Source organism: Schistocerca americana, chromosome 2 (genome assembly GCF_021461395.2).
Source record: "Schistocerca americana isolate TAMUIC-IGC-003095 chromosome 2, iqSchAmer2.1, whole genome shotgun sequence".
Classification (NCBI taxonomy): domain Eukaryota; kingdom Metazoa; phylum Arthropoda; class Insecta; order Orthoptera; family Acrididae; genus Schistocerca; species Schistocerca americana.
In genome coordinates this window covers 279256979-279269556 of record NC_060120.1, presented here as the reverse complement: position 1 = coordinate 279269556, position 12578 = coordinate 279256979, and the positions used below count along the sequence as shown (strand labels likewise).

Here is a 12578-nt window from a genome sequence, read left to right as displayed (position 1 = left end):
ACATCAAACCCATCGACCAACCATCTGCGGACAGAGTATCTACAGCAATGGCAGCTCCCTTACCCAGTATGCTGAAAGTCTCACAAAGGCCTTCACAGACAGGCACTATCCCCCAGACCCAGTCCACAAACAGATTTCCCATACCATATCCCAATGGATCATATCCTTGTGAAAGACCCAGGTGCAATACCTGCTGAATCCACCCCCCAGCACTTCGTATTCCAGTCCTGTCACAGGCTTATCTTACCCCATCATAGGCAGGCCCAGCTGAGAAAGCAGTCATGTAGTGTACTAATTCTGCTGCAATCATAGCTCAGTTTTTTATATAGGTATGAGCACCAACCAGTTACGCAGCAGAATTAATGGCCAGTGCCAAACTGTAGCCAAGAGCATTATGGACCATCCTGTTGCACAACATGCAGCTAAACATAACCTCCTTGATATCAGTGGCAGCTTTACAACTCAGACCGTCTGGATCCTCCCTTCCATCGCCTTTTCTGGACTGCAAAGATGGGATTGATCCTTACAACAAATTTTCCACTCCCAAAATAATCCTGGCCTCAACCTACAGTAATCTACCGTCTCTGCGCCCTCCACCCGATAATTTCTGCCCCCTCTAACCTACCACCTCCTCCCAGCTCACACCCCCTTGCCCTCACTGTGCACTGCTCTCTTCCAATGCACACACTGATCTCTTCCCCTTCTCTGTCCTCTCCTTTCAGCTCCCTGTTTTTTCCCTTTCCTTCCTTCCCACAGCTTCCAGATGGGGCACCAGGTATCCTTGTCTGCCACCTCTAGTCCCTTCATGCTCCACCAGGAAGCACTGTTCCTCTTCCCTCACCCACACTCTGTTATGCCTACCCCTTCCCTTCTCCACTATGGATTGTTGCTCTCATTCGACGCATTTCAGTTATAGCCTGGCCTGAACTGCCAGAGATAGCGGTCAGGTGTATGTAAGGAGTGTTTGCTTGTGTGAATACGTTTGTTTTTCTTTTCTGATGAAGGCTTTGGCCGAAAGCTCTGTGTGTAACAGTTGTTCCTCTCTACAACTCAACATGTCATCCTTACAGTGAGTAGCAATCTATCCTTCCCATAATTGTTAAAAACACAGTATTAGATACAGAAATTAAATGAGTTTTTTATAATAGGCCAATGGTCTTGCCGCAATGGATACACCGGTTCCTGTCAGATCACCAAAGTTGAGTGCTCTTAGGTATGGCCAGCACTTGGATGGGTGACCATCATTACACACAATTTCAAATCTTTATGAACCTTTTTCTCACTTATAATCTCGGCAAAATGATGAAAGGAAAAAGGTTTACTGCTTACTACATTTTTGCTGTTCATGCAGTGAGACTGCCTGATGTTTTAATTAATTACTACTTTACTACTAACTGTATTTGTGACACATTTTGCAGACAGTTTCTCGTGTACCACTCTATGTACTTGCAAAATTATATCATTGTATGACACACAGTCCAGGATATATGACATCATAAACACCGAGGTGCGTGAAAAATTGCCACATCATGCATGATATTTAAATTCATTGTTACTAACCCACTGAACTGATTTCAAAGAAACCTTGTAAGGAGATAGCTTGAACTCTGTGGAAGAAAACAAACTACTTCATAAAATGTGTAGTGCAATATACTTACTGATTTGAAGAATATTACACAAATTATGAAAAAAAAAATTATTCTTTGACTTTTGATCTTCATCAAATTTGTGAAAATGCTTTTATTGGTTGATCTGTGCTACATGATACAACTCAAAGTAATGAATACAATGCTTTAAAATCTTCAGTGTATTTAATCCAGACTTCTATGCTACTTCAATAGCACAATGCACAGATGTGCATTCCTGCTGATGATCCACTGTTCCCACTGTTTGGCAGCAATGCTGCACACGTCAACGCATCATGTATTGGGACAGCTTTGGCAGGGGGAGAGCAGGGAGTGTATCACAAGCTATGTTTACCCAAACAGGTAAAAATGTGAGGTATCTGCTGTTACTGCACATAGAGCAGAGCAGCTTACTTATTCAATATCACTCATCATAACAAAACTACTGATACACGAGTGCAGCTGTGTGCAACAGCTAGTGCTATAGAAATAAACATTATGACTGAAAAAATAACGTAAGTGAGTTACAAATTACTTACAGTTCTTTCACCTGCACCTCCTCTTTCATCAGAACAGGTACCATTAATATCTGGATCAGTCACAGCAAAGCCACTCTCCTCTTCTGCGGAATGTTGTTCATTTGCTTCTTCTCCCAGTGTAATATCTAATTGTTCATGGTTATTAATGGTGTTCTCTTGATTAATGGAATTTTTGTTTTCTTCTCCTATGCTAGGAGACTTGCTATTAAAATGTGCTATTTCACTTTGTTCGTTCAGATGGTTGGATTCAAAATACAGATTGTAATTAGCTTCCATAAAATTATGTATCAGGACACCAGTTTCCTTGATGATGTTGTACCTAAAATCATTAATTAATTAACTCCCTCCACATATCAACATAAGGCTTTTATCCACAATGTCTGCAATATACCAAATGTCAGTGATGATTTCAGTGACATATTCTGAAACTCCTAAAACTTGAACATACCTCTTTTGCACATTTTCCAAACGGTCTTCAATATTAAGCAGAGCAAATTTCTTTCGCTCCTTCCGTTCATATAATGGAGTTGTAGACCAAGCACCCATAAGATCTCTGATTTTTTTAATATTTGATTGTGCATTAGTAACTCTCTCATGAAGTTGTTTTACCATGCTTTTGAATTTATCAACAAAATCCCAAACTGAAAATAAGTAAAAAGCAGAAAATCTTGCAAAAGGTTTTTAAGGTCTGCAGCCATTCTTCCTCAGTTGGCAAAGAAATGCAGTTTATCTGGTATATAATATCTATTACTTAGCTTTTGCAACTGAAATGACCAAATGTATCTTGCCTGACTGTTTAGACATCTTCAGTGGTTTTAAATTCTTCCCATCTTTTCTATATGTCCACTGGCTCTTCTGTGAGCAGTTCTAATCTCATGAAACTGGATGTGTATAATTTTCTTGTATAAAAGTTAGCTTTGTAACAAAATTAAATGCAGCAATAAGAGCTGTGCCACATAATACAGTTCAGTACAAACAATTATACAAAGAAATTTCATAATTGTGAGTCCAGAAGCACTACTAGAGGAGCTAGTGGACGTATACAAAATATGAAAAAGGGGGGGGGGGGGGAGGCAAAACCATAAAAGATGCCTACAACAACTAGGCGCAAGACGTTCAAAAACCATCAGTTGCAAAACACAAGTAACAATTATTTTTGTAAACAAGGAAACAGCACTGGTTTCTAAGAAGTTATGAAGAATTGTTCTACAGACAACATGAGTTCAAAACTGTGGATGACATAGAGGAATACTTTGATTGTGCAAACAAAGATCTTAAATTTTAACTCACACTCTTTGGATTTTTGCATGCAAATCAGTATGGTCTGGCTGTTATCTTTATTATCTAAGTAAACCATTGCACATGGCAGTGGGTATGTCCCATTATACCAATTGTTAGTGCTTTCTCCCATTCCACCCAAGTATGGATAATGGAAAAATGATCACTTCACTGTCTGTGTGTATGCTGTAATTAGTCTAATCTTGTCTTCACAATCCCTACACAAGAATTCCACAGGGGGTTGTAATACATTCCTTGATTCATCGCTCAAAATTAGTTCTAGAAACTTTCTAAATCGGTTCCCCACGGGCTAATTTGCCTCTAACTTAAAACGTCTGCCAGGTCACTTATTTCAGCTTTTTCCTGATACTTTCCCAATGGGTCAAACAAATCTGTGACCATTCGTGCTGCCATTCTTTGTATCCATTCAATATCATGTTACTCCTATCTAGTATGGGTTCCACACACTTGAGCAGTATTCTAGGATTGGTCACAAAAGTCTTTTTATGCAATCTCTTTTGTAGACTGACTGCATTTCCCTAGTTTTCTACCAATGAATTACAGTCTGCCACCTGCTTTACCTATACTGAGTCTAATTGATTGTTCCATTTCATATCCCTACAAATTGTTAACCCCAGCTATTTGTATGAGTTTACCAATCCCAACTGTGACTCAATGATATTATAGTCATAGGATATTAGATTTTTTTTTCATTTTATGAAGTGCAGAATATTACATTGCAGAACATTTAAAGCAAGTGCCAGATCTGATTAAATATTCATGCAGCTTCTTTCAGACAGTATTTCATTATAGATAACCGCTTTGGCTGCAAAAATCTGAGGTTATAATAATATTGTTTGCAATGTCATTAATATGGAACATACACAGCAAGGGTTCCAACAAGATTCAGGTGACAAAAGTCATGGGACACCTTCTAGTATCATGTCGGACCTCCTTTTGCCTGGTGCAGAGCACCAATTTGACAGGCCCAGAAGATGTTCTGAGCCATGTTGCCTCTGTAGCTGTCTATAATTGCAAAAGTGTTGCCAGAGCAGGATTTTGCGTATGAACTGACCTTCGATTATCTCCTATAAATCTTCAATGGGATTCACGTCAGACGATCTGGGAGACCAAATCATTTGCATGAACTGTCTAAAATGTTATTCAAACCAATTGCGAACAACTGTGGCCCGCTGACATTGCACATTGTCATATAAAAATTCCATCATTGTTAGGGAACATGAAGTCCACGAATGGCTGCAAATGCTCTCTAAGTAACCTAACATAACCATTTCTAGTCAATGATCAGTTTATTTGGACTAGAGGATCCAGTCCTTTCCAGTAAACACAGCCCACATCATTATCGAGCCACCACCAGCTTGCACAGTGCCTTGTTGACAACTTAGGTCAATGGTTTCAGGGGTCTGCGCTATCCATAAATTAAAGTAGCTTTCAAGCTACATACATCCATGTGTAATAAAGCTGGTTTCTGATATACTATTTCTGGAAAATGAGCTGTACACAATGCACTGTCAGAGTATTTTCAACATACATAATTAAAATATCTAAACAATCATTATTTGTCTAGTTATTTACCTTAGATATATTTGTTTTGTGTTTATAATTATTATTTTATGTTTTACATAGTTTACCTTCTTTTAAAAAAAATTTCTTAAATACATACAACCTGTTCATTAAAAATAATAAGTAACTCATTATTATGATATAAAATCATTACAATAGTGATAATCTGCTTAAAACATAATATTTTCTTACACCATGCACATAAAATGAACAAAATTTCGTTACATAACAGGCGCAATAGAGAACGTAATACAAAACAAAATTTTGCAGGATTTCAAATTATCATGGATGATCCTCAAAATACACTGATTTGCAACAGGCATATTTCAGTACACTGGTAAGCCTTAGTGAACAGAATGAATTATGTACTAGTGACTGCAGCTTGATTATATTGTTTCTAAAATTGAGACTAACACCATAATCATTCAACAGAACTAAATTTGAAAATCTCCTCACAGAGGTCTTCCAACATTGAAAGCCGTATACATCTCGACTGTAACTGTGCTGTCAAGCCCTTTGGAATCACCAGATGAACAAGTTCCTTGTCCTCAGTTAAGATGGTCAAAACAGTTGTCTCACAGTGACAACCTGCCTTTTTTAGTTTTAGAAGAATCAAATGGTGCGTCTGGACAAATAATTCAAAAATCTCATGTGAAGCATTTGGTGAACAAATGTCTGACCAGGTCAAAAGATATCTTCCAATGAGGGAGAAATATCTGTGTTATTGTTTGAGTCGTGGGCTGTCAATGTGAAATAACTGTATAGAGCACTGTACCTGAGGACAAGGAACTTGTTCATCTGGTGATTCCAAAGGACTCAACAGCACAGGCACAGTCATGAGATGTACACAGCGTTCGATGTTGGAAGAATTTTGTGAGATTTTCAGACCGAGTTTTGTGGAATGACCATGATGTCAACCTCCATTCAAGAAACAATATAATCACACTGCAGTCACTAGTATTGGGATCAATTCCATTTGCCAAGGGTTATCAATGTACTGAAATATGCCTGATACAAATCAGTACATTTAGAGGGTTACCCACAAAAATTTTAAATGCTGCAAAATTTTGTTTTATATTGTGTCCTCTCTTATGTACATTATGGAAAGAAATTTCATTCATTTTATGTGCAACATGGAATAAAATATTATGTTTTAAGCATTTCTTTATGTCTTACTATTATTGTAATGATTTTGTATCATAGCAATAAGTTACTTTTTATTCTGAACTAACAAATTCAACATACATGAAATGGTAAACAAAGGGTATGTAAAACATAAAATAATAGCGATTATATTAGATTAGGTTCAGTTCTCATTCCTTAGGCCCAAAAAATGAGATGATTCTCATGGGTGTGGAACATGTCAGAAAGTAGAACATAAAAACATAAAACATTTGAATATAATACTCACTACCCTGATCAAACCAAGTTTTTAATGGTTGCTGGCAATTTATTCAAAATGTGTGTTCCTGAATATTGGACCCCTTTTTGGATGAAGGTAAGTGATTTTAGGTCTTTATGTAGGTTGTATTGATACTATGTATTGAGCTATTGGTTGGAAATAGAGATGTATTACTTGCAACAAATTTCATTAAGGAATAAATATACTGAGAAGCAGTGGTTAGAATACAAAGTTATTTGAACAGGTTTCTACAAGATGTTCCTGAATTTACACCATACATGATTCTTATCACATGCTTTTGCACTCAAAAATTTTGCTCAGTTTGATGAGTTGCCCCAGAATATGATTCGTTATAACATAATAGAATAAAAGTAAGCAAAGTATCCTAGTTTTTTTTATATTTATATCTCTTACATCCGACATCATTTTCATGGCAAATACAGACCTGTTTAGGCACTTAAGCAATTCTGTGGTATGCCCTTCCCAACTGAATTTATTATCGAGTTGTAATCTCAAAACTTTAACACTGTCAGCCTCTTTGATCTGCATGTCTTCATATGTTACACACAAAGGAAATTTCTTACAGGTTCTGAACTGCATATAGTGGGTCTTCTCAAAGCTTAATGACAGTGAATTAGCTTTCAACTACTTATTAATGTCAGTGAAAATTTGATTAGCATCTATTTATAAATCTGTACTTGACTTGCTACTATTGCAATGTTTGTGTCATCTGCAAACAAAACAACTTAGCATCTGGCAATGTAACTGATGACAGGTCATTAACGTACACAAGAAAAAGCAGTGGACCCAAGATGGAACCTTGAGGAACACCACATGTAATTAATTCCCAGCCAGATGAGGACTGACCGCTTACTACACAGGTATTTCGCAAAAACACCCTTTGTTTCCTGTTAGATAGATAAGACTCAAACCATTTTGTAGCACTGCCGGTGACACCATAATATTCTAATTTACTTAAGAGAATGCTGTGGTTCACACAGTCAAAGGGTTTTTGACAGGTCACAGAAAATGCCAATAGCCTCAAATTTGTTATCTAATGAATTAAGTACATTCTCACTGTAAGTATAAATAACTTTATCTATATCAAGACCCTTAAGAAATCCAAACTGTGACTTGGAAAATATATTATTTGCAGTCAGATGCTTAAGGAGACACTTGAACGTAACCTCTTCAAATTGTTTTGAGAAAGCCAGCAAAAATGAAATTTGTCAATAGTTTCATGGTATCTCTTTATCCGCCTTCTTGTAAAGAGGCTTAACTTCAGCATATTTTAGCCAGTCTGGAAATGTTCCACTGATAAGAGATTGAGTACACAAATAACTTAAGACAGAATTCAACCTGCATGAGCACTCTTTGATTAACTTCGTTGATATGTTATCATACCCACTGGAATACTTAGATTTTAAAGATTTTATGATGGATGCTGCTTCTCTGGGAGACATGAGTGTCATTTCCAATTTACTGAAGTTATTTTTAAAGACTAGTCTCAGATACTCCATTGCACTGTTCACCAAACCTGATAACCACAAGCTGTCAGCAACAGAAATGAAATACTTGTTTAAGAGGTTTGCAACATTACATGTACTTGTTACCAAAGTCTCATTTATTTTTAGAGCTATCTGCTCCTCTTCCTTTTTGGCCCCACCTGTCTCTGTCTTCACTATATCCCATACAGCTTTTATTTTGTTGCCTGATGTAATTATCTTTTTCTCATAATAAAGCTGCTATGGTTTCTGGACTACTTGCTTTAATATTTTGCTGTATTCTTTGTAATATATTACAATTCTAACATCAGAGCTGTTCCTAGATGGTAGATATAGAATCCTTTCTGTTCCACATGATATCTTTATTCCTTGTGTAATCCAAACTTTTTTTTTCTGTGCGATTTGAGTTATCTTTAGGAGAAAACAGTTTTCGAAAGTGGAGGTAGCTTTATTAATGTACACTTTGTATTTTCAAAGTCAGAAATATTGTAAACATCTATCCAGTGCATGTCTTTCAGTAATTTCCTGAATTTCTCATTTTTTGACTTATTTATTACACTCCTGTACTCAGATTTAATAGATTTCTTTTATCCTGACAAGTTTCAACATTTAACACAAGATGCTGCATGTCATGATCAGATAGCCCATTTACTATTGGTTTTGGGATATGACTTTTTTCCCTAGATTTGTCTACAAATATCTTGTCAATAGCAGTCTCAGAGCTCTTACATATCCTAGTAGCAAAGTTCACAGTAGGAACTAAATTGGAAGATAGTGTTTCTGATGGCAATAATTGTTCACTGACAGAGCTTTTCAATAAATACACATTAAAATCATCAGCAACCACTATTTCCTTGTATTTAACCATGGGATGGGACAGCAAAGCTTCCAGATTTTTTATGAAGAGGTTACAATTTCCTGAAGGTGATCTGTATATACCTACTATTATAAAAGGCTTATCATGAAATACTACTTCTATTGCACAAGCTTCTAAGTGCTGCTCTGAGCAAAATTTATTAATATGAATATTTTGAAATCAAAACAGTTTCTGACAAATATGGCAACTCCTCCTTTCTCTGTATTTTATCTACAGAAATAAGAAGCTAACTTGAATCCTGTAAGATTTAACATGATGTTCAGAGAGGCAGATTATATCAACTAGTGTGCTCAACTCTAATTCTTGAACAAAAATTATTTAAAACATAAAGCAAATATAATAAAATAGATAACTAGACTAATAATGACTATTTAGAGATTTCAGATTTGTTGAAAATACTCTGACAGGACACTGTTTACGGCTTATTTTCCAGAAATGGTATTTCAGAGACAAGCTTTATTATTACACATGGATGCATGTAGGTTGAAAGTTTCTTTAATTTATGTTATAACAAATGTTTTGTTTTTTAAAAATTAATGAACTGTGGTGGAGTATTCTGCAAAGTTTCAAATTACTACAAAATTCAATTATATTGTTTTCAAGAACATTAATTATATATCAACTTTTATGAGAAACATTTTTTACATATCATTGTTTCGAAGATATTCCCTCCAAACCTAACATGCCAAATTACTTTTCAGGGTTTATTTTAACCCTTAAAAGTGAAATCAGAGGCAAATAAAAAATACGTACATACTACATTCTTTTGCCCCCTCTAGACATCTGCCAAGTTTCATCAAGATCATTTACTGACACTTGGGAATGTTCCCTGGTGAGTCAAATGTTTTTTTATAAATCGAAGAATACTGCAACTGACTGACTGCCTCAATCCATGGCTTTCAGTATGTCATGTGAGGAAAGTATGAGTTAGGTTTCAAATGACAGATGTTTTCAGAATCCATGCTGGTTGGCATGGAGGAGGTCATTCCGTTCAAGATACCTTATTTCGTGTGAGCTCACAATAGTTTCTAAGATTCTAAAACGAGTGGATGTCATGGACACTAGAAGATACTTTTGTGGATCACTTCTGCAGCTCTTCTTGTAGATGGATTTGACCTGTGCTTTCTTCCAACCACTAGGCACAGTGTTTTGTTCAAGAGAGGTTCAGTATGTTGTGATTAAAAGAGGTGTTACCTCATCTGCAAATTCAATATAGAATCTGATAGGTATTTCATCAGGCCTGGTAGCTTTGTTCAATTCTAATGACTTCAGTTGTTCCTCAATATCACTAACATTTATCTTTGTATGAGAATATAATTCTGGCATTACTCCTGGGTTTTCCTATTTGAAGGTGCATTTAAAAACTGAGTTAAGCATTTCTGTTTTTGTTTTGCAACCTTCAATCTCCATTCCTGTCTCATCTGTGAACAACTGGACATTTAACTTTGGTGCCACCAACAGCCATTACATGTAACCATATATATATATATATATATATATATATATATATATATATATATATATATATATATATATATATAAACAAAGATGAGGTGACTTACCGAACAAAAGCGCTGGCAGGTCGATAGACACACAAACAAACACAAACACAAACACAGTGTGTATGTTTGTGTTTGTGTTTGTTTGTGTGTCTATCGACCTGCCAGCGCTTTTGTTCGGTAAGTCACCTCATCTTTGTTTTTATATATAATTTTTCCCACGTGGAATGTTTCCTTCCATTATATATATATATATATATATATATATATATATATATATATATACACACACACACACACACACACACACACACACACACACACACAGGGTGTTTCAAAAATGACTGGTATATTTGAAACGGTAATAAAAACTAAACGAGCAGCGATAGAAATACACCGTTTGTTGCAATATGCTTGGGACAACAGTACATTTTCAGGCAGACAAACTTTCGAAATTACAGTAGTTACAATTGTCAACAACAGATGGCGCTGCGGTCTGGGAAACTCTATAGTACGATATTTTCCACATATCCACCATGCATAGCAATAATATGGCGTAGTCTCTGAATGAAATTACCCGAAACCTTTGACAACGTGTCTGGCGGAATGGCTTCACATGCAGATGAGATGTACTGCTTCAGCTGTTCAATTGTTTCTGGATTCTGGCGGTACACCCGGTCTTTCAAGTGTCCCCACAGAAAGAAGTCACAGGGGTTCATGTCTGGCGAATAGGGAGGCCAATCCACGCCGCCTCCTGTATGTTTCGGATAGCCCAAAGCAATCACACGATCATCGAAATATTCATTCAGGAAATTAAAGACGTCGGCCATGCGATGTGGCCGGGCACCATCTTGCATAAACCACGAGGTGTTCGCAGTGTCGACTAAGGCAGTTTGTACCGCCACAAATTCACGAAGAATGTCCAGATAGCGTGATGCAGTAATCGTTTCGGATCTGAAAAATGGGCCAATGATTCCTTTGGAAGAAATGGCGGCCCAGACCAGTACTTTTTGAGGATGCAGGGACGATGGGACTGCAACATCGGGCTTTTCGGTTCCCCATATGCGCCAGTTCTGTTTATTGACGAAGCCGTCCAGGTAAAAATAAGCTTCGTCAGTAAACCAAATGCTGCCCACATGCATATCGCCGTCATCAATCCTGTGCACTATATCGTTAGCGAATGTCTCTCGTGCAGCAATGGTAGCGGCGCTGAGGGGTTGCCGCGTTTGAATTTTGTATGGATAGAGGTGTAAACTCTGGCGCATGAGACGATACGTGGACGTTGGCGTCATTTGGACAGCAGCTGCAACACGGCGAACGGAAACCCGAGGCCGCTGTTGGATCACCTGCTGCACTAGCTGCGCGTTGCCCTCTGTGGTTGCCGTACGCGGTCGCCCTACCTTTCCAGCACGTTCATCCATCACATTCCCAGTCCGTTGAAATTTTTCAAACAGATCCTTTATTGTATCGCTTTTCGGTCCTTTGGTTACATTAAACCTCCGTTGAAAACTTCGTCTTGTTGCAACAACACTGTGTTCTAGGCGGTGGAATTCCAACAGCAGAAAAATCCTCTGTTCTAAGGAATAAACCATGTTGTCCACAGCACACTTGCACGTTGTGAGCAGCACACGCTTACAGCAGAAAGACGACGTACAGAATGGCGCACCCACAGACTGCGTTGTCTTCTATATCTTTCACATCACTTGCAGCGCCATCTGTTGTTGAAAATTGTAACTACTGTAATTTCGAAAGTTTGTCTGCCTGAAAATGTACTGTTGTCCCAAGCATATTGCAACAAACGGTATATTTCTATCACTGCTCGTTTAGTTTTTATTGCCGTTTCAAATATACCGGTCATTTTTGAAACACCCTGTGTGTATATATATACACTCCTGGAAATTGAAATAAGAACACCGTGAATTCATTGTACCAGGAAGGGGAAACTTTATTGACACATTCCTGGGGTCAGATACATCACATGATCACACTGACAGAACCACAGGCACATAGAAACAGGCAACAGAGCATGCACAATGTCGGCACTAGTACAGTGTATATCCACCTTTCGCAGCAATGCAGGCTGCTATTCTCCCATGGAGACGATCGTAGAGATGCTGGATGTAGTCCTGTGGAACGGCTTGCCATGCCATTTCCACCTGGCGCCTCAATTGGACCAGCGTTCGTGCTGGACATGCAGACCGCGTGAGACGACGCTTCATCCAGTCCCAAACATGCTCAATGGGGGACAGATCCGGAGATCTTGCTGGCC

The 12578-nt window shown here is 37.7% G+C and overlaps 1 protein-coding gene across 1 annotated transcript in view; it reads right to left on the bottom strand.

Annotated features, from left to right (window-relative positions):
- The window catches only part of LOC124593960 (dynein beta chain, ciliary-like), a 746507-nt gene that overhangs the window by 517644 nt on the left and 216285 nt on the right, over window positions 1-12578 (bottom strand). The window contains exon 16 of the mRNA XM_047132308.1: window positions 2603-2805. Coding sequence (XP_046988264.1) covers window positions 2603-2805 — 203 coding nt within the window. The remainder of the gene's footprint in view (window positions 1-2602; window positions 2806-12578) is intronic.